General features: G+C 39.8%; 2 protein-coding genes across 2 annotated transcripts in view; both read left to right on the forward strand.

Moving 5' to 3' along the window:
• Positions 1 to 23692, forward strand: part of LPCAT2 (lysophosphatidylcholine acyltransferase 2) — a 64630-nt gene that overhangs the window by 39672 nt on the left and 1266 nt on the right. The window contains exons 12-13 of the mRNA XM_065899023.1: positions 15723 to 15821; positions 20854 to 20989. Coding sequence (XP_065755095.1) covers positions 15723 to 15821; positions 20854 to 20989 — 235 coding nt within the window. The remainder of the gene's footprint in view (positions 1 to 15722; positions 15822 to 20853; positions 20990 to 23692) is intronic.
• On the forward strand, positions 8506 to 9255 carry CAPNS2 (calpain small subunit 2). The gene has a single exon (XM_065899275.1). It carries the CDS (start codon positions 8506 to 8508, stop codon positions 9253 to 9255), a length of 750 nt encoding a protein of 249 aa, XP_065755347.1.

Genomic DNA, 23692 nt, shown 5'->3' on the forward strand with positions numbered 1-23692 from the left:
TCCAGAATAGCCAAAAATGCTGGATTGTCCAAGTGCTAAAGTATACACACACTTTCCTGTTCTAATATTTAAACAAAGGACATAGTAATGCCAGAAGAACTAAGTACCAGTTAGAAGGCCGAAATGGGAAAAATCAGGACAGTTTTCACATTTTTTAGAGAATGGAAATAGTAACCAACTATCTAAATTTTCTTAGCCTGTGGTCTGTTGTGTGCATAATGGTTTTGGTAAAAAGAGAGTGAGCTCATGCCAGACTATAGCTGAGTGATTAGAAATCAGTCTCTCTCATCTGTGAAGATGAATGATATACCACTAGTTAGAAATGGGGAGGATGTCAGTAAGAAGTAGACAGATTTGGTGAGAATAAAGATTCAGAATGACCCCCTTTAAATCAGATGTGGAACGATGGTGGCTATAAGCCTTGACTGCAATCCTTCAATCAGTCCTTAAACTTTACCAGCATGCTTTATTTTCATCAGTTTAGGAAATATAGCAGGTGACAGTCAGCAAACTACAGCTGATAGACCAGATCCAGTCTGATGCCTATTTTGTAAATAAAGCTTTATTGGGACACCAACCACGCCCATTTGTTTATGTACTGTCTATGGCTGCTTTCATAATACAGTGCCAGAGATGAATAGTTGCAACAGTGAAGTCTTCTATCCTATTTTTTAAATTGAAGTATAGCTGATTTACAATGTTGTGTCAGTTTCTGGTATACAGCAAAGTGATTCAGTTATATTTATGTATTCTTTTTCAGATTCTTTTCCATTATAGGCTATTACAAGATATTGAATTTTTTTCCCTGTGCTACACACTAGGACCTCGTTGTTTATCTACTTTATATCTAGTAGTGTGTATCTGTTAATCCCAAGCTCCTAATTTATCCCTCCTCCACCCCCCTCTTCCCCTTTCTTCTATCCTTTAAATTTCCAGTTCGGGTTTGATGTGTACTTTAGTATTTCATAGCTCATGTGAAAAGAACTCATCTTGATTCCAATCTCAATTAATCAGGATTTGTTATATGAAATCTAAAGCTCATATGATATAATTAACAGAAGAAGGCTATAACTTTCTGAGTGGGCTAGATGAACATTCTTATCCAGTTGTACCAGTCATCCTGAAAGTTTGATGGCCTATATGTCTGACCATTTCCTTCTTCAATTCTCATGATGACTTAACTTCCCCATGTAGTCCAGCATAATATTTTCCCTCCCTGAGTGCTCTTACACTAGAAATATCCTTTTAAGCATGAGAATTGTATGCTTTCTTTTTGGCTTCTCAATGCAAGTCTACCTAGGAGACACTTAGAGGAAACAGAAAGGAGAGGGCATTGATTAAAGCTCGATTTTTTATTGGAACAAGTGAGCAGTGGCCTCCTCCAAGAGCATAAAGAGGTAAAGAACAGGGCTTTGTAAGGAGCAAATTGTGTCAGACCAATTTAATTTCCTCCTATGACAGAGTGACAGTCCAAGATGATAAAGAAGAAGAAATAGATATTATCTATATGGACTCTAGAAAGGTTTTTGATTTCATCCAACGTGACATTCTCATCAATAAATTAGGAAGGTCTGGTCCAGATCATGTTGCAGTTAGGTGAAAGCCCCACTTGACAGAGAGCCCTCACTGAAAGTGGGAGCTGTGTGTCCTGTGTTATTCTAGACCTGCTTCAGTCCCCCCACCTTGGAGTTCTGTCTGGAGGAGCAACATATTTGATAGGTTACCGGAATACTTCTGAAAACCAGACAATACGTCAAAGTGAGGATAAGGGTATGTAAGTATGTCTTTAAAAGTTGTAGAACCAGACCCAAGAAAAAGATTAAATTACAGTCATATATAACATAAAAATACTTGGGCATGAGAAGGAAACTGAATGCAAGGTAAGAACGAAGCTGCAGTCACCACTTCATGGCACATGAAGATCTAGACTCACAGCATTCTAGAGCTGAAAGGATGTTTAGTGTCAAATTGCCCATCTTCCTCATTTCTCAGGAAGCTTCCAGCCCAAAAGAGGAAGTTGTATGCTGAAGGCTACAGAGCTGGTTAGTTGCAGCACTGGGAACTCCTAGTTCAGTATTCTTTTTACTACAAACCATCTCTGGACTTTTTAAAAATAACTTTCTTGAGGCATATTTTACATATCATAGCATTCAGCCAATTTCAAGCATACAGTTCAATGATATTTTTAGTAAATTTACCAAGTTGTGCAACCAGCACCATAAATCAGTTTTAGAGTTTTTCCATCACCCCATTATGATTCCTTGTGTCATTAACTGTTAATTCCTGTCACCTACCTATCTCCCAACCCTAGGCAACCACTATAGTAAGTCCTCCTGCATTGTTCTAGACCTGGTCTAGAATAAAGACTAGAATAGAGACTTGTATAGATTTGCCTTTTCTGGACATTTCATATAATGGAATCTTACAATATACAGTATCATGTCTGGCTTTTATCACTTATTGTAAGTTTTTGAGCTCCATCCATGTTGTTGCCTGTATCAGTAATTCACCCCTTTTTCTTGCCAAATAGTACTCCATTATATGAATTTATCACATTTTGTTTATTCATTCACCTGTTAGTCGATATTTAGGTTGTTTCTACTTTGGAACTATTATGAATAGTGTTGCTAGTAGCATTCGTGTGTCACTGTTAACTTTTTAAGTTCAATAACTCTTCCCCCTCAAATTGAGGTTAAAATTTCCATTGAATATGGCCTCTTCCCCTACTCTTTTTCTCCAGAGCTGCACAGTGGAGTTCCCCCAGACAGCAACCAAAGTTCCTATTAATGTTCTAATAAATAGCCTTAGGGGATTAAATAGTCCAGAGAAGAAAAGGCTTGTTAATCTAATAACAGTCTTTTATTCTATGATGGCTTATGAGAAACTGTTAGCCAAATGCTTTCCATCTTAGCAGAAAATAAATGAGAGGAATTGGATTTAAACTTCAGCGAAAAACACTTCAGATGGTCATAAGGAGGCACATTTTATATGACAATGGATGCTGTCAAGTTAATTTGCAATATTATAAAAACAAAGCCCATGTAATTTCCTCAGAAGCTTATATGAATGGATTTAAATCTGTCTGAGGCCAGATGGCCCCTTGTGATCCCCTAAAGGGAAGAAAGTCCTTTTGTGGTGCTTCTTCAGTGTGGTAAAGGAAGACATTTGGCCTTTGGTGTTTACAGAGACCATTTCACGGTGCCCATGAGACCAGTAATTGGAGTCATTGTGCCATAAAACCAGTTGATGGAGAGTTTTCTATAAACCACTAAGTGTGGCAGGAGACATTGCTCTCATGTCCTACACAGAGCAGTGTCTCCCAGCTACTATTCTCTCCCTAATAATAGCTAGAATAATCATTATTTAATTCTAGAATTGTACAGTTTATAAAGTAATTTTACGTTTAATCTCCTTTTGACTTCATATTTGAGCCTTAGTAGTTTCCAGAGTAACCTGTGAGATAGACTCTGTCACATGGCAGTTCAGAGTCCTTTCCAATTTCATTCTATTCTATTGAGTTGCCTTTATCGCCCATCGTTCTCAGCAGTAAACTCTCATCACACTGGACTACTCATTATCTCTTGAATACCACACATGCTTTAGTTCCTCTATCTTTTCACTACACCACCCCTTTATATATATATATATATATATATATATATATATATATATATATATATCTTGTCTTTTTGGAGAACTCTGACTTAGCCTATGGTCAGGCCTACACATTACCTCTTCTGTAGGTAAATGTTCTCCTTTCCTTTCCTCAGCAGAACGTATTGTTCCCCTTTTGGGCACCCATATTGGTTTGATAATCCTATGCAATATATTAGTTGTGTGACCTTTTATAAGTAGATTAACTTCTCTGAGTTTTCCTTTCCTTATTTCAAATGCTTTTATGTCTTTCATGGAAATTCTATAAAATCGATATACCAAAGAATGTTATATACAAATGTAATAGTTTAGTATTAATAGTAGAAATGTGAAAATAGACCTCAGATTATAGTTACAACACCTAGTTTTCTGTGGGTTTCTTTGATCCTTGAGGACAGCAATCCTGATGTTTTCATCTTTCTCTCCTAAACATTGAGTCCAAGTCCTGAAACATAATAAAAGAAATTGAATCATTATGAAGTAGGCAGGGGAGATACTATTATCATCAGTTTGCAGATTGAAATTAAGGTCCAAAATGCTGAGTGATATAAGGATTTAGTTATGTCCTGGCCACTTTTCCCTGAGTTTACCAATAGAACTTCCAAAGACTGCTGAAGGGCTTGTACCCTGACTCTACCTAGTATCAAGGGTGAGGTTTCTCAAAGTATTATCTGGGACTATCTGTCATAGACTGACTTCTGAAGATACTTATTAAAAATATAAAATCTCACAAATGTAATTTTGAGCAAAGAGAATCCAGACACACAAAATCAGAAAAGAGAGGACAGTACTACCAAATTTACAGAAATAAGAAGTATTATGAAACAGTACTATGAGCAACTGTATGCCAACAAATTGGTTAACCTAGATGTAATGGACAAATTCCTAGAAATGTACAACCTACCAGGACTGAATCATGAAGAAACAGAAAATATGAACAGACCTAACTAGTAAGGAGACTGAATGAGTAATTTTTTTAAAAACTCCCAACAAAGAAAATCCCAGGACCAGATGGCTTCACTAGTGAATTCTACCAAATGTTTCAAGAAGAGTTAACACTAATCCTTCTCAAACTCTTCCCAAAAATTGAAGAGGAGGGAATACTTCCCAACTCATTCTATGAGGCCAACATTATCCTGACACCAAGTTCAGAAAAAGATAGTACAGTTGACCCTTGAACAACACAGGCGTTAGGGGAACCAAACCCCGTGCAGTCGAAAATCTCCATATAACTTTATAGTCGGCCCTATGTATCCATGATTCTGCATCCACAGATTCAACCAAGCTCAAGTGTAGTACTGTAGTATGTATTTATTGAATAAAATCCTAGTAGAAATGAAGGCACATAGTTCAAACCCGTATTGTTCAAGTGTCAACGGTACATGAAAAGAAAACTACGGACCAATGTCCTATATGAATTGTTTTTGTAATTTATTTATTTTGGTCTTAATTGCAGCAGGCGGGCTCCTTACTCGCCAACTCCTTTAGTTGCAGCACGTGTGCTACTTAATTGCAGCACATGTGCTCCTTAGTTGCAGCTCATGGGCTCCTTAGTTGTGGCATGCATGTGGGATCTAGTTCCCTGACCAGGGATCGAACCCATCTCCCTTGCATTGGAAGGCAGATTCTTAACTACTGCACCACCAGGGAAGTCCCCCATATGAATATTGATGCAACAATTCTGAACAAAATACTAGCAAACAGAACTTAACAGCACACAAAGAGGATTTTACATCATGACTAAGTGGAATTTATTCCTTGAACGCAAGGGTGGTTCAACATATGAAAATCAATCAATGTAATAAACCACATTAACAGAATGAAGGGGGAAAAAACAGTTACCTCAATCGATCCAGAAAAAGCATTTGACAAAATTCAACCCCCTTTCAGATAAAAACACTTAACAAACTAGGAATAGAAGAAAAGTATCTCAACATAATAAAAACCATATATGAAAAGCCCACAGCCAACAGCATACTCAATGGTTTGAGCCTGAAAACCTTTCCTCTAAGATTAGGAACACAAAAGGATGCCTGCTTTCACTACTCCTATTCAGCATAGTACTGGAAGCCCTAGCCAAAACAGTTAGGCAAGAAAAGAAATGAAAGGAATATGAGCTGGAAAGGAAGAAGAAAAATTATCTCTGCTCACAGAATACATGCTCTTATATGTAAAAAAATCCTGCAGACAACTCACACACACACAATTGTTAGAACTAATAAACTAATTCAGCAGAGTTGCAGGATACAAATCCACACACAAAACTTAGTTGTGGGGACTTCCCTGGTGGCTCAGTGGTTAAGAATCCGCCTGCCAATGCAGGGGACACGGGTTTGATCCCTGGTCTGGGAAGATCCCACATGCCGCAGAGCAACTAAGTCCGTGCGCCACAACTACTGAGCCTATGCTGTAGAGTCTGCAAGCCACAACTACTGAAGCCTGCATGCCACAACTACTGAAGCCCATGAGCCTAGAGCCCATGCTCCACAACAAGAGAAGCCACCACAATGAGAAACCCGTGCACCGCGACAAAGAGTAGCCCCTGATCACCACAACTAGAGAAAGCCCGCGCGCAGCATCAAAGACCCAATGCAGCCATAAATAAATAAATAAAAGAATCTGCCTACCAATGCAGGGGATACAGGTTCGATCACTGGTCCAAGAAGATCCCACATGCTGTGGAGCAACTAAGCCCGTGCAATGCAATTACTGAGCCTGCACTCTAGAGCCCGCATGCCACAAGTACTGAAGCCCACGTGCTTAGAGCCCATGCTCCGCAACAAGAGCAGCCACTGCAGTGAGAAGCCTGTGCACCGCGCCGAAGACCCAATGCAGCCAAAAATAAATAATTTTTTTTAAAAAAAAACTTAGTTGTGTTTCTATACACTAACAATAAACAATATGAAAAAGAAATTAAGAAAGTGACTCTATTTACAGCAGCATTAAAAAGAATAAAATAGGAATAAACAACCAAGGAGGTAGAAGACTTGTACACTGGAAACTACAAAGCGTTGTTCAAAGAAATTTAAAAAGATGCAAATAAATGGAAAGACATCCTGTGTTCATGAATTGGAATTCTTAATATTGTTAAGAAGTCAATACTACCCAAAGTGGTCTACAGAGTCCGTGCAATCCCTATCAAAATCCCGACAAAAATTTTTTTTACAGAAATCAGAAAATCCATCCTAAAATTCATATGGAATCTCAAAGGATGCTGAATAGACAAAATAGTCTTGCACAAGAACAAGTTGGAAGTCTTACACTTCCTGATTTCAAAACTTACTACAAAGCTACAGTAATCCAAATAGTGTGGTACTGGCATAAAGACAGACATATGAACCAATGGTATAGAATAGACAGCCCAGAAATAAACCTGTGTGTGTGCATACAAATGATTTTCGATAAGGTGCCAAGACCATTCAATGGGGAAAGAACAGTCTTTTCAACAAATGGTACTGAGAAAACTGGATAACCACATGCAGAAGAATGAAGTGGACTCTTACCTTATGCCATATATAAAAATTAACTCAAAATGGGTCTAAGAGCTAAAACTATTATAAAATGGGGGACTTCCCTGGTGGCACAGTGGTTAAGACTCTGCGCTCCCTGTGTAGGGGGCCCGGGTTCGATCCCTGGTCAGGGAACTAGATCCCACATGCGCGCCACAACTAGGAGTTCACCTGCCACAACTAAGGAGCCCACGAGCCGCAACTCAAGTGTTGAGCCCATGTGCCACAACTAAGGAGCCCATGTGCCACAACTAAGGAGCCCAACTAGGGCGCCGCCTGCTGCAACTAACTAGGGAGCCACCTGCCGCAACTAAGACTCAGTGCAACCAAATAAATAAATAAATATTTTTTAAAAGATGGTTAAAATGGTAAATTGCACATTACATGTATTTAACCACAATTTTAAATTTTTTTAATTAAAAATTTAAAAACAAGATACAAAAAAGTATATGCTATATGATTCTATTTATTTAAGGTACAAAAATGAATCTGTGGTGTTAGATGTCAGGACAATGGTTAGTTACCCTTGGGAGAGGAGAATAACTGGAAAGAGGCATGAAGAGGCTTTGGAAGTCCTGATGATGTTCTATTTCTTGATTGGGGTGTTATGACATGGATATATATATATATATATATATATATATATATATATATATATGAAATTCTTTGAGCTATATATTTGTGATTTGTACAGTTTTCTATGTGAATGTTACACTTCCAAAAGATTCCAAAAACGTAAATCATGAGCCCCACAGCAGACTATACAGAATCAGAATCTCTGAGGATGGGACCTGAGGACTCTGCATTTTAAAAATCCCCCTTCCAAGTTTTTCTTAAGAACATTGGATGCTGCAGATCTTTGCTAAAGGAAGAGAATTAGGTAAATATTTTTCCAGTGCCCCAGAATTATTCAGTTGTACCCTAACAATATATATTCCTTAGAAAAGAAATTCTTGATATCCTTGAGTCATTTAACTTCTCCTGTTAGGAAACTCCACATCATCTTTCAGGTGCTGAGAAAGAGAACTAAAAATAGTTAACAGCATATAGAAATGTAGAGTTTAATATATTACACTTAAAAATATGATTTCTTCTAATTTGTCAGACATACTATAACTTAGGAGTATTTTATTGACGCCCTCTGAAAAATGGCAGGTGCTAGGACCTAGTGGAATTCAGGCAACTAGGGTAGGAGGTGTACCCTGGGTGTGGTACAGTGCAAGCAAGTACAGAAAAGCCAGTTCTTCCGCATGTAAACTACTTAGACTGCATTTCATCTCTCTCATACCACCTCCAAGATTTCAGCAGCCTTTACCCTTTACCCTTTCGGTAAACCAAAAGCATGTTTCTTGCAAAAGCTCTATTGGAAGGAGCAGATCAAGGTCAAGGTCTTGGACAAGCTCTTGGAGACCTTCTTGGAGGAGGCAGTCAGAAAAGTAGAGGAGCAAGAAATATTGGAGGGATAGTTGGAGGAATTGTGAATTTTATCAGTGAGGCTGCAGCTGCTCAGTATACCCCGGAACCACCACCCACTGAGCAGCATTTCACCAACGTGGAGGCCAATGAAAGTGAGGAAGTTAGGCGGTTTCGGCAACAATTTGCACAGCTGGCTGGACCAGACATGGAAGTGGATGCCACTCACCTAATGAATATTCTCAACAAAGTCCTGTCTAAGCACAAGGATCTGAAGTCTGACGGCTTTAGTCTTGACACCTGCCGGAGCATCGTGTCCATCATGGACAGTGATACAACTGGAAAGCTGGGCTTCAAAGAATTTAAGTATCTCTGGAGAAACATCAAGAAATGGCAGTGTGTTTATAAGCAATATGACAGGGACCATTCTGGGTCTCTGGGAAGTTCTCAGCTGCGGGGTGCTCTGCAGGCAGCAGGCTTCCAGCTAAAGGAACAACTTTACCAAATGATTGTCCGCCGATATGCCCATGAGGATGGAAGTATGGATTTTAACAACTTCATCAGCTGCCTGGTTCGCCTGGATGCCATGTTTCGTGCTTTCAAATCCCTGGATAGAGATGTGGATGGCCTGATTCAGGTGTCTATCCAAGAATGGCTGCAGCTGACCATGTATTCCTAAAGTGGGCACTAAGTCGGGACTACCCTGGGGGACAGGAGTGCTGGAAGCTTAGCCATGCTCTCTGCACGGTTGCGGTTACCCCATCCAAAGCTGTCATTTCCTGCCAACTTCTTTCATAACCCAACCTGTTTCTGAACTTGTGCTGCCCTTTACTGCTTAATTAAACAGATTTTTCATGAAAAATATTCTGAGTGGTTTGTATGTCGGCTTTTTGAGACACAGGATTAATATGGACTTATATATGTGATGGGAGTGCAAGGCAGGCTTTAACGGAGTAGATTTTAATAGGTCATTTCTTATTTGGTGAATGAATTCCAAAGAGCAGGAAAGCTGTTGTTATTGTTAAGAATGGAATTTTGAAAAAAATCCTGGAATAAATCAAGAAAGCTCTCAGGAGATACATTTTTTTCCTTTAAAAAAGGTGAGGAGGCAGGAAATTCAAAACCTGTTTTTCTCTTAATTCACATCTGGTCTTTCTATTACATTTTTTTTTAAAAAAGTGTTTTCCTGGTAACCTGCTTAACTGTATAGAAACAGGTTCAGAAATGTGAAATTAAGCAGTTTTATAAAAGGTAGTATTTTTTTAAATGGTGATACAACTATCTAAAATCTAGAATTCTTTAGTCCCTTTTCCCTAGCAAAATAAGCATGTAACAGTTTTGTTTTTATATAATTGTAAAGAGGATCAGGGCATTGGGGAATGAAAGAGTGTACTTATAGTTGAAATGTCTCTGGTTGCCTTAATGAATCAAAGTGATCGCTCTTACATGTACTTCAAAATCAGGCACGCCCTGCTGATGTTAGCCAGCTCTTGTCACGTCTTGCCCTGCCTCAGAGCAAAGAATATTCTTTCATTTGTTTGAAAACTGCAGACAGGAAAAAAAGTAAACAAAGAAAATGTACACAAATCATAACCAGTTATTTGGTATCTAAAGCCATAGAGAGATGTATAAATATCTATAAATGTTGCTGAGTCTTTATTGCAGTGGTTCTCAGCCCTGACTGTAATTTAGAATCACCGGGAGAGCTCTTGAGCTGAGTCCCACTCCATATGAGTTAAATACAAATCTTTAGAGGTGGAGCTCAGAGATGAGTATTTTTTAAAGCTCCCTGGGTGATTCTGATGAGCAACCAAGGTTGACAGCCACAGCTTTAAGGTTAGTCTGTCTTCACTGTATTTTTCATATTAGTCTCAGCTGAAAACTGAGGTCCCCACAGGAGTCAGTGTTGCCAGCTTCCAAAAAAAAGAAGATAGGAGTATGGAGAAACTGCCACCCAAAAAGCAGGGGTAGTTGCACCTTTCTTGTGAATGGCCCTTGGTTTGGCTTTTTCATTTTGATTCAGGTGGTGATAACGGGGCAAAGAGAATCCAGGAATCCCCGGCCAATAGACTCAGTTCGAGAGGCTGCATTTTCAAGTGCTCTGTTCATCTGCCTATTTAATTGGTTTCTACCCTCCTGCTTCTCTGGGTTTTAATGCATTCCCTCTCTCCCAGTCTACTTTGGAGGATCATCCTGAGTTTGAAGATAAATCCTTCCTTTTTGACTCATTTAGAGGAAAGCTGTAACTGTTGAAATGATGTAACTGGCCTGTTAACAGCCCTCAGCTGCCTGTTAGAAATCCCCAGTGAAAATAGGACAGGTTGGCATTTGGCCTCTGTGGACACCATTATCACCATCGTATAATATTTATGATATACCACATGCGTGTAATTCTGAATTGAGCCAAGCCTAGCGATCACGTCCGCTTTCCTCAAGGGACTTGTAATTTAAACTTGGTCTGGGGAGCTACTTAAAACAGGTGTGGTTATATTAGAATGAGGCTGCAACCTCACATTAATATCAGGATCCCTGTTTTAGAATATGGCCACTAGTATGTTAGGCATGGCTGTAGTAATATAGCCAGGAAAGGGGAAATCTGCCAAGATGCCTTTTAAGGTCTCAGAATATTAAGTTTATAATTTAACCTTTCCACATGATGGTTGGGGAAAAGAAAACGTAGCCCCACTTTTCTCCCCTCACTTCATTTTAAATGTTTTATGAAAGTTAAGACAATTATCTCACACTAGGGGTGGTATTAAGTATTTCTCTTGCTCTTCAAGTTAAGGGATTACCTACTTTTATGATTCTCTTCCTGCATGCACAGGGCAAAACATCCTGAAGTTACCTAAGTTTCTCTTGTTCTTTTCTGAATTTGTGTAAAATTGGACAAATAACCCCAGGGACTAGAGTGGATCCCAGAAAATTTAGTCCAGAGTCTGGACTTTTCCAAGTAAACAAACCTTTGGCATTGTGTAGAACCAATAGCCTAACAAGTGATTGAATTTCTTAATTTCCATCCAATGGGTTTTTTTGTTTGTTTGTTTGTTGGTTGGTTTTAGTTGGTGTTTTAAAGGCACATCTTCAGTGTAAGAGGGAGTATTTACCTGATAATTTTTTTCAAATGTTGCCTTTTCTACATGGAAGACTACTGATAGCCTACGATGAAGGGCTTTCATTAATATAACTCCATCTCATTTTCAAATTTCTAAAAGCAATACAATCAATGTAGTAAGTTGAAAATAATAATGATTTTGTTTAAATGTGAAATTATACATCTACATTTTTTAATTTCAAAATATCCCGTATGATTTTGAAAAACACCTTAGTCTTGATTTAATACACTGAATTCTGTAACCTATAATAGCAGGAAAAAGAAGTGTGTTCTGTACCTAAGAACAGCAAATGTCCAAAAACATTCAAAATTTGTATATCATCTTAAAGGTCACTTTTAAAATATTTTTTGAGTAATAGTGCATGTGATTTAAAAGTTGATTTATGTATCAACTTCAATCAGAAATTTCATCAGTAATATTGCACAACTAACCCATAGTCAGGCCTTAAAGAATATTTGCTGAGGCACCTGCAGGGCACTGATACTTAATGTATGTATTAATCTTGAAGTGCTTTCAGAATTACTTTTTTTTAAATGTCTATTTTTAATGCTAAGTGGATTAAAACAATTTAATTCCTAGAAAATTGATAATACCATTATGCAGGTGGGTAGAAATATGCTCTAAATAAGAATATTGAGGTAAACAGAATACCTCTTGCCTGACTCTCCTGGACAACTGAGAATTTATTGAATTTGAATAATAATACTCTTCCTGAGGAGTTCCATTAGTTTTTAAAGGAAAGAACCACAGCTTTGAGGAATAATTTTTTACCATGGGACTGATTTGAACTTGAAAAATTAAAGGAGTGTATTTTGCTGTATACTTTTTTATTATCTGTTTTTGAATATATTTTATCAACTTGCCTGCTTTAATTTGAATGATTGGGTGTCAGGTAAATGTTTAGGTAAATGTTAATTGTCATTGTGGCAATAGTGAGTTTTGTGACCTCAAGTAAAACTTACATCTCAATTTTTCATTAGTAAAAATGAAGAAGTTGAACGGATGATTTCTAAGATTCCTCCCAGTTCTAAATTTTATTATTCTGAAATTGGAACCTTAAAATGTATTATTTTATTAGTCCTATAATGAAATCTCTCAGAATAATTTCTATGCTGCCTTTTGTCCTTCACATTACTAGGATGAAAACTTACATATAGTTTCTCATGTGATTGATTGTCAAGAGTCTGCTTTAATATTCTTTTGTCGGTCAAAGCCACTCATATAAAACTGTTAAAGAAAACCAAGGGTCCAGAATATTACCTTTATTCATGAATAACAGTAATACTAAGGGTCCTTTACATTTCTCTTTCTCCATCTGAAAAATAAGCTATAATGCTTGACTTGTATTATACATAGGGTCCGGTAGTATAGATAAAAATTGGATGCCTCACAATAAATCAAAGGCGTATTTCCAGTCATACTATCTATGACCATATCCTCAGTGTCCATAGATCATTCTTTTTTTAAAATTTATTTAATTGAAGTATGGTTGATTTACAATGTTGTGTTAATTTCCACTGTACAACAAAGTGATTCAGCTATACATATATATACTTATTTTTATATTCTTTTCCATTATGGTTTATCACAGGATATTGAATATATTCATAGGTCATTCTTATATCTATACTTCAGAACTTCTTTTTTTTTTGAATTTTAGAATTTTATTTTTTTTATACAGCAGGTTCTTATTAGTTATCCATTTTATACATATTAGTGTATAAATGTCAATCCTAATCTCCCAATTCATCACACCACCACCACCACCCACCTCCCCGCCATTTTCCCCCCTTGGTGTCCATACATTTGTTCTCTACATCTGTGTCTCTATTTCTGCCCTGCAAACCGGTTCATTATACTTCAGAACTTCTATTCAAGACTTCTGTGTTGCTTAGTGGAGAAAACCAATTGCAGAATAAATTTACCTTTATTGAGCATATATTCACGGTACCATAAGCTGTTCAGCCTCTAAGCCCTAATGAACAACAGCCCTCCATAGTACAGAAGAAAATTAAACGTTAGTGGCACAAGGAAAATTATGTCCCTTAAAACTCTACCTTCTCTGAAACTTCTGGGGTGATGAAAATATCGTAGCCATCAATTGTGATGGTGGTTACCCTGGTGTCTGCATTTTTTCAAAGAACATCAAACTGTACACTTAAAATGGATGCTTTTTATTGACTGTAATTGATACCTCAATAAAGTCGATTAAAGGAAAGGCAGAAAAGAGCTGTCTTAGAGGCTGGTAATCAGACAAAAATGGAAGTCGGATGACCTGAGTTTTAAATCCTAGGAAGAAACCCTGTTACTTTAGGGAAATCTTGAATCCTCTGTTTCTACCTTCTCCAATGAGAAAGTGAAGGTAAATTATTCCTTTTTAGTTCCCACCCTGCAGCAAGATAAAGTAGTATGGTGACAGTGAGTCTTGGTTGCTTTGAGAAGCTGAGGAAAGCTACAAGGTTTTTTTTCCCTAGAAAAATGTACATATAAAAAGGGCTGGGACTTCCCTGGCGGTCCAGGGGATAAGACTCCATGCTTCCACTGCACGGGACACGGGTTCAATCCCTGGTCAGGGGTTAAGACTCCACGCTTCCATTGCAGGGGGCAAGGGTTCCATCCCTGGTCAGGGAAATAAGATCCCGCATGCCCTGTGGCTCAGCCAAAAACAAACAAACAAACAAAAAGTCATACCCTTTCAGAGGCTTCACAGCCTTCCCTTTCAAGCTCATCTATGAAACCCCAGTGAAAAACACTGCCTAAGTGTCTTAAGGTGAACCCAAAGTATCAATAGTAGGTGAGAGTAGGTGAGGAAAAGGTAGCATCGTTTTTTAGTACCTACCTGTGTGTGCTAGGCAATGGGAATACACTGCACAGAGGAAGGCAATCCCTGCCCTACAGGAACTCTTGATGGTTGAAATGTAGATACTTACGCTCTTATCAGTGCCAAACATCTGCTAACCTATCAAGTATCACACTTAGCTTTGTTGTTACTAGTTCATAGTTCATCTGGCAACATGAAGATCTTGCTGCCAAAATGATTCCACACCTGGGATTATAATCATTGAGCTTATAGTCCTCTTCCTTTCTCCCTCCTCCTCCTCTCTTTCCCCCTCCATCTTTCTCTTCCACTCTCCATCTCACTTTTCCTTTCTCCTCTTCCCTTTTCCTTCTTGTTCTCTGTCTTCTATCTCTTCCTTCCATCCTCCCTCCTTCTCTGCCTTGCCTCTCTCTCCCTTTCTTCCTCTCTTCCTTAAGCTTTCTCTCCTTTCTCCCCATTTCATCTTCTCAGTGTTCCCATCTAGGTGAGTAGTTCATGTGTAGGAAAAACTCTGTATTCGGTCAGCATGGATTAGAATTATCAACCCCTTCTTTTATAAAACCATCAAGAAATACCTGCTGCAGTGTATAGATATAAACATCATACGAATTAGGTTTAGTTTCCAAGGCTTAAAAGTGCAGGATCTTCCAGGGCCCGATATCACTAAGGGGCCCTTGAAGTTGCTCGAGTTTGCTTACTTTCTCCTGCTTTATTGCAGAGTAAGTACAGAAAGGAGAAAGAATGTAGCTGTGATTATTGCCTCAATTTGCCCCTTTCCTTTCCCTTCTATCTCCTACATGGAGAGAGTCTCTTAGTGACCCACTGGTGTTGGCCATCATGGCAGGCCCACCATCGATGGTGGAATGAAGGCTTCAGTCCCACCTAGGATGAAATCCCCCATCCTGCTTCCCAGAGAGGCTCCCATCAAGGCTGAGCTCAAGAACCCACAATGAGTGCCATAAAGCCAGTCTAAATGAGCCTCAGTGATAAAATGTTTATACTGATCACTCAACAGGAATATATTTTTCTTCCTTCTGAGTTGGGAATAGGTGGGCCACTCACTACTGTTCTATCTCAGTGCAAACATTTTTCCAAATTGGCTCAGTGCATGACGAGTCTGAGCTGCGTGGCATGTCTGAGTTTCACCTTGTGGGCTGTGATTAATAGTCATTCAACCAATGGCCCTGCTAACTGATTTCTCCCATCCTTTCACAGAACCATGATGGCAGTATCGATTTCCGAGAGTATGTAATTGGCCTGGCTGTCCTGTGCAACCCTGCCAACACAGAGGAGATCATCCAGGTGGCATTTAAGGTACTGTCAGCCCCACTGAAATCATCTTGGTCTGTCTCGTAAACAAGTGTTGACTCTAAGTGTATTATCTGAAAATCAGTGCATCTATTACGAGTGTTTATAGATCTGCTGTGACATGTACACGAGGGCAATGTGATTAAGACAATCGCTACTGAGAATAAAGAAAAGACAAGCATCCATTTAAGCAAAAAGAAAGTCTTTGGAAGCAGCCTAGTTAACAGCATTAAAATTGAAGAGCAGTTGATTTCATAAATTAGTTTAAAAATTATTTCTTTTCAGCCTCCCCATTTTGGAGCCCCAAAGTGAGGTTTATAAATAAACACCACCTGTCTATAGTCATCCCAATTCACCAGGCAGAAAGTTCTGATCCATCCTTATTTTCTCACTCTGTATGTCAGAGATATTTTAGGTGATCTTTTCCCGATGGAGTTTACTTTGTTGTGGTGGTGTCAAGTGAATACCATCATAAATGTCTCAAGTTTCCACCCTATATGTTTTCCTGTATATCACATATATTGTCACAGCAGTATGGGGGGTTGAGGGGCAGATGAATAAAATCCATGTCCCCCATCCCTAGCAGAACTTAATGGAAGTTTGAATTATGAGAACTCAGATTCCATTTTATCACTTATATATGCAAAAAGGAGAGGGAAGGGTACATTCCCAAAGTGTGTTTTGGTTCTTTGGAGATGAAACGTGCTTTATCTAATTAGTATTTGAATGGGATGTTCCCTTCCATATTCTAATCTTACATGATCTGCTCTCAAGTAAAACAAAAACTTGATCTCACTTACCAAGCTGTGTATGTGGAATCTTATCGTACAGGTCTTTGAGTCTCTGCTTCATCCACCATAACAGCTGAGGACCTTCCCCATGCCTCTTTCCTACTCTTATTTCTTCCTGATTTTCTCTAAGAAGAATATCCCACTGTGTCCTCAACAAGTGTTGTCCCGTCTATCGTCTAGAAAGACTCTCTTCCTCCCAGAGTCCTTTCTCATGTCTTAGAGGCCACCTGGGTTAGCCTCACGAATTTCCATGTGTTCTATCCTTGACAGAGGAGTCCCCAGGTTGACTTTTTATTTCAGATTGGTTTCAACTGAGTTAACTGCTAGGCCTATAAAGAACCTAAGAGGTTGATGCTTAGCAGATGGTCTCAAGGCAAGGGCCAGAACTCTTTCCAAGCTGAAAACTTTTACAGACTTATTCATCATAAAACCTAAAATTATACACATAGCTAACTTATTCCAACCCAGACATTTCTGTTTCTGTTCTGAGATTGTCTGTGTGATTATAAGGTCAGCTGGGCAAGTGGTCACTTTGGGTTTACCAATGAAAGACCTGATAGAAAATTTGGCCCTTAATCATAGTAATTATTGTCTTTAAAGAAGTCCTGAGATTTTTCTCTAGCCTAGACCTTGGTTTTGAGGGGGGACAGGGAGAGGAAAGAAGGACCTAAAACTATAATTAGCTCTTTTCTTCAGTAAAGCAAGTGTCATGTTTTACTTTGGTTATTTTTTTATCCTTCTCAGGGGTGTATGATGTTCTGGTTTTTTCGTTTTGTTTTGTTTAAGTGCCTAAATGCCTATTTTATTTTATTTATTTATTTTTTGGCTGTGTTGGGTCTTCGTTGCTGTGTGCAGGCTTTCTCTAGTAGCGTCGAGCAGGGGCTACTCTTTGTTGCGGTGCACGGGCTTCTCACTGCAGTGGCTTCTCTTGTTGTGGAGCACAGGCTCTAGGCATGTGGGCTTCAGTAGTTGTGGCTCGCAGGCTCAGTAGTTGTGATGCACGGGCTTAGTTGCTCCATGGCATGTGGGATCTTCCCGGACCAGGGATCGAACCCGTGTCCCCTGCATTGGCAGGCAGATTCTTTAACCACTGTGCCACCAGGGAAGTCCCTGTATGATGTTTTTGAAAATTATTTTGGCATGCTTCTATTTTTCATTTAGTAGTATCATTTTGTATATATACAGAATGCATTCACATCCTTTTATTTGGGTAACACTTCACAGTTAACTTCCCATCTTTGATCATATTTCATCATCACGGTGACCTTTAGAGGTAGAATATTAGTCAGCATTCTTCAGTTGTAAGCAGCCGGCATAGACTCTGGTGGAGGAATCAGTTGTGAGGACAGCAAGCAGGCTCCAGGGAATACTCCAAAGCAGGCAGCTCCAGAGGTCCCAGCTGCGGGAGCTGCTCTACATCTCCCTTGGGCACTGACGTTAGAGTGAGCAAACTCGAACGCTGTTCATCATTCAAATTCCAGGCAGAGTCCAAATGGTCTTGGACCATGTGCTTGCTAGGAAAGACAGGATGTCTTGATGCAGAGTCCCACAGCATTCCGTGCACTGGGGAGGTATCGCTCCCCCATTCTCCAAGGAAAACGAGGTGTTAAACCTTCTACCAGAGCCCAGAGCACGAGATTTACCTTAGATCTGGGAACTCTGGGGTAGGGAGGCTATTGGGAGCGATGAGGAATTGAGAGAAATGGAGGGGTTTTCGTGGGGTAGTTGTGACAAAGGACAAATGGAGAGGAAGTAAAAGTCCCCAGAACAGACGTGTGAAGGAAACTTATACAGACGGAAGAGCCATCAAAGGACCAAATTTAGTTGATTTGATAAGTTGGTGAGAATTCTTTAGGAATGGAAGACTTTTACAGAAAAATTAGAGTTTGTGAGAAGGTGGGGGGAGGTTGTGACTGAATCCTGGCAGTTAACGCCTGAAGTCCAAGGCCCATAAAGAGCCCCGGGGCTACTGTTGTGAAAACAAATGCTAGCTAATTCACTTTGCGCTTTCCAGCTATCTTATCATCCATTTAGGGGCTGAGTAGTAGAAAATGGACTAGGCGTCCTCCGTGCCTTCTTATCTGGGAGCAGCAAATCACATCTTCGAATTATGTTCTCCTCCCACCCTGGTGGACAATTAAAACACTATTCAGTATTTGCTTATTGTTCTTTTCATGATTATCACACCTTATCCAATGCCTGTTTTTGATCGTGTATTTGGTCAGAAGTGGATACCTTAACAGCAGGAACTGTAGATATCTGCCTGCATTTGGGCGACAGCTTGACCATTTACAAGCTGTGTGACCTTGGGAAAGTTACCTGGCTTCCCTGTTGCTCAGCTTTCTCATCTGTGAGATAGGGCTAATAACAACACCCCCCCCTTACATAAGACTATTATTAGGGTTCAATGAGTGTGTAAAGTGATTTGAACATGTTGGATCAGTGCCTGCAAAGAGTCAGTGTTGATATCATGAAAAACTGTTAATACCCTGGAGAGGATTATGAATATGGCATATTAATTATCTATCAGTTACCCCTGCATTGCTGCTTGACTTTCAGACTATCCCACCCTTTCCCCTCTGCCTATAAACATATTGTCTCTCCCTTCCTGAAGGCAGCCTCCTTTTGTAGGTGGTTATTACCCCATTTATCTCCTGTGCTTTATTCCATAATTTCTTAAAAGAGCCATGCCTATTGCCTCCACGCCTCATCTCTCTATTCATTGCTTGATTCCGTTACCATCTGTCGCCAGGATCTCCTAATTGCCAAATCCAGCAAACCTTCTTGCTTCTTGCTTGGCCATCCTATGCCATTTTACTCTGTTGGCCATTACCACACTCAGAGTTTCTTCCTCTTTCCTGAAAACCTTCCCTAGCTTCCAAGATGCATGCTCTTTCTTTCTGCTTCTCCATCTCTCTGGCTGCTGCTTCTGAGTCTTTCTGGCCGGTTCCTCTTCCCTGCACACACCTCAACTCTTGCTGTTCCCAGGGCTCTGCCTTACTTTCTGCACTTTCCACAGAGAAGCTCAAACACACTTGTAGTTTCAATCTTTACCTGAATTCATATCTGAAGCCTCATCACTCTCCTGAGTTGATGTGCTCAATCTTAACTTCCTCCTGGCACTTCTGACTCAAATTTAAGCTCTCCAGTTCTAACCCTTGATCTCATTGGGAACCTGTTTTCCCACTCTTGGTAACATAACCCTCCTTCACCCATTTGCCCAAGCTAGAATCCCTCAGCCGTCTTTAGCTCCTTCTTTTCCATCACTACAGACCTCTAACTGATATGTAAGTCCTGTCTTCGCTTCCTTATAAATTCTGTCTCTTCCTGCCCTTCCTGCTTCTCCACCCCAGACTCTTAATTGTTTTTCATGCCTCTAGTCTTTTCAACTTTCTGCCCTCTCTCCATCCTCCACACTTTGCCTCAGAGCTCCCTCAGTTCACAGGCAATCACCCCACAGCCCTTCCCATCATAATCCTGCAGGGGTAGATGAGGCCTTATATGGCCATCATGATCTGATCCTTGCTTGTCTTTCTCTCTCCTGACTTGAGCCCCAGGCAATTGCCTGCCAGTACTTGTATGTTCTGGGAATATCTCTTCATGTTTTAAGACCCAACTCAAATGTCATAAAGCCTTCCCTGACCTCTCCGGGTAGGATTCATCTTGTTTACACAGGACTCCCATGTGCTTTTGTACTTACTATGGTTATAGCCCCTATTTTTTCCATGTGCTTTTGTACTTACTATGGTCGTAGCCCGTATTTTTCTTTAAAGATTTATTTATTATTTTATTTATTTTTGGCTGCGGCACACAAGATCTTTTGTTGCAGCGCACGGGCTTCTCTCTAGTTGTGGCACACAGCCTCCAGGGAGCATGGGTTCTGTAGTTTGTGGCATGGGGTCTCTCTAGTTAAGGCATGAGAGCTCAGTAGTTGTGGCGTGCAGGCCTAGTTGCCCCGTGGCATGTGGAATCCCAGTTCCCTCACCTGCACCCCTGAATTATAAGGCAGATTCTTTACCACTGGACCACCAGGGAAGTCCCTGTAGCCCCTATTTTAATCCTATCTCTTTCTACCACTAAACTATAAGTATTGTGAAGTCAGCAGATACCATACTTATGGACATATATCCCTAGCCCCCCACACAATGAATGTCTGAATTACTAAACAGTTTATTTTTTAAGATTATTACATACCACCATTGCTCTGGAGGAGCTCATTCTTAGGCTTTATTTTCTTTTTCCTTCAGCTCTTTGATGTTGACGAGGATGGCTTCATAACAGAAGAAGAGTTCGCCACCATTCTGCAGGCTTCCCTTGGAGTGCCTGACCTTGATGTTTCTGGTCTCTTCAAGGAAATAGCCCAGGGGGATTCTGTTTCATATGGTGAGTAGGCAGTTTGGCTCCTGATTCGGTGTACTGTACAGTATACAGTGTACATCCAGACTATGACTGACCCTCATACAAGAGTGTTGTTTCCCCCCACTAATATGTTAACAATAGAAGTAATAGTAACAATGATGATGATAGTAATAATAGTAGTAGTGGTGTAATGGTAGAAGCTAATTATTGAGGACTTACCGTATGCTAAGCGCTCTTCACACATTTTATATATATTAATTCATTTATTCTTTATAGCAAGCCTATTCAATCAGTACTCTTCATTATTCTTATGTTACTGAGATGCAAAGAATTTAGGTGACTTACCTAAGATCATCTACTAGAGAATGTCAGAGTTGTAGCCACAGTAGAGGGATATGGACTGAGGGACCCACAGTAATAACAGTAGCTAAACCATCTATTAATGTTTCCTGTTAGTGGCTTAGATGAGCTTTCACGTTCATTATCTCACATCATGTTGATGGCACCCCTGTGAGGTAGGGACTATCATGGAGGAAGACCTTGTGGCCAAATGGCAGGTCCGTCCACCAGTGACCAGCCTTTCTCCTGATGGCTCGAGTCCACACATGAAGACAAGTCCCCTAAGCGCTGAAGGGATGGTTCATCAGTTTCACAGTGTCCTTGGGAAACACACCTCAGTGGAGAGGCCTCTGCCTTAGCTTTGATATGGTCGTAGATATCAGCGTGGCTTATCTTCCCCAGTCTTCTGTCATGGGCCAGAGGGGGATTCCTCTTGAATGCCTTTTTCCTTCTGGTGTTCAGAGAGTTTCAACCTGATAACTTTCGTGGGATGGGGGAATTAGCTCATAGACTTCTCTTACTCTTCTGTTTTTTGTTTTGTTTTGTTTTGTTTTTTGAGGTACGTGGGCCTCTCACTGTTGTGGCCTCTCCCGTTGCGGAGCACAGGCTCCGGATAAACAGGCTCAGCAGCCATGGCTCACGGGCCCCATATGGGATCCTCCCAGACCAGGGCACGAACCCGTGTCCCCCTCATCGGCAGGCAGACTCTCAACCACTGTGCCACCAAGGAAGCCCTACTCTTCTGTTTTTAATTACTGTCATTTTGGCTGTCCTTATTCTATTTTAGGTAATTAAGTGCACTTATCTATTAAGTTCATTTTAAAAAAAAAAAGGATAAAATGGCAAGTAGATACTGATATAAAACTTAAGAGTGTGGGCTTCCCTGGTGGTACAGTGGTTGAGAGTCCGCCTGCTGATGCAGGGGTCACGGGTTCGTGCCCCGGTCTGGGAAGATCCCACATGCTGCGGAGCGGCTGGGCCCATGAGCCATGGCCTCTGAGCCTGCGCGTCCGGAGCCTGTGCTCCGCAATGGGAGAGGCCACAACAGTGAGAGGCCCACATACCGCAAAAAAAAAAAAAAAAAAAAAAAAACTTAAGAGTCATAAACCCCATGTGTACTAATTCTCTGACCATTTTCATTGCATAGTTAATACTCTGTATTACTCCAAACTACAAATTTTGAAAAACTATTTGGAATAGCTATTTCAATGGAAACTAATACTAAGAATTATTTGTAGGTAGTCATATTTTTACCTGTCAGTTTTAATATGTTTTTAGGGAAATCTACTCTGTTTTTTGGAGTTCAACCTTTTTCTTTTTAGAATACACAGAATATCTCCCTTTCCCCAATATTATGCAAGCCCTCTTTTTTTTTGCAGGAATGTTTGAGGTATTTAAGTATGATTTTATGAAAGAATAGGTATAGAAATGTATCATGAATGTATCCATTTACATTATTTAAATGTGATAGTTTAAATTGTTTTCATTCTTGGTTTTCCTTTAGCCAAATTAATGCCCAAATTCTACTTATTGCCAGCTCTCAGCACTTCTAGAAATGAGTTACTCTTTAATGCCACTAGCATCCCCAAAGAGGACAGAGAGCCTTGATCTTTTGACCAGAGCACAAGTCTTAAAATTAAAGCTCATGATTTCAGTAGATCAACACTCCTGCCCACGTATCTTAGAAGTCACTTATGTCCTCTGTATCTCTGTCATTGAAATAGACTCATTCAGATAAATCTTTATTTTGGATGTTAAGAAAGAACAATTACTAGCTTGCCTGATTTGGAAATATAAAGTGCTCTGTCAATGCAAAATAATGTTGTAATTGCAAAGAATGATCTGGGCTCTAACTGGTGACTTCCTCATCACTAAGACCTGTTTTTATCTTCGAGAGTTGCTAGATAGTCTAATGTGCCATGAAGTAGACATTTGGTTATCGGAGGATTTTTTTTTTAGTGAATGGATAGAAATAGGATATTGGGTTAAAAACCTTTTATTATAGAGTCAAATAGCAAGCTGATTCAAAGACCAGGCTCATTTTGCTATATAAGCTCAATAAAGTTTTCTCCGTCCAAACAGAAGAGGAGAGAGAAATGTCGAACTTGAGGGTAGCATCATATTTCAGAAACTCCAGGTTACCGGAGGTTTGGGGTTCAAATTCTGATGGTTAATTTTGTAAGCCTTCTATACTCTACCTCACTTCCTAAATCTCAAACACCTGAGATAAAAGGAGGCCTACTACTCAGGGGTCTAGTGATATGATTAGTGAATATTGTACACTCTACTTGCCCTTACTGATCATAAGTCAGGGCTCAGCTTTTCAAGATGGTTTATTTCTTTACCAGAGTTAAAGGTTAAAATAGTTTTAAAAGCCAGTGATAGAGA

The sequence above is a fragment of the Phocoena phocoena genome, chromosome 20 (assembly GCF_963924675.1).
Source record: "Phocoena phocoena chromosome 20, mPhoPho1.1, whole genome shotgun sequence".
Lineage (NCBI taxonomy): Eukaryota > Metazoa > Chordata > Mammalia > Artiodactyla > Phocoenidae > Phocoena > Phocoena phocoena.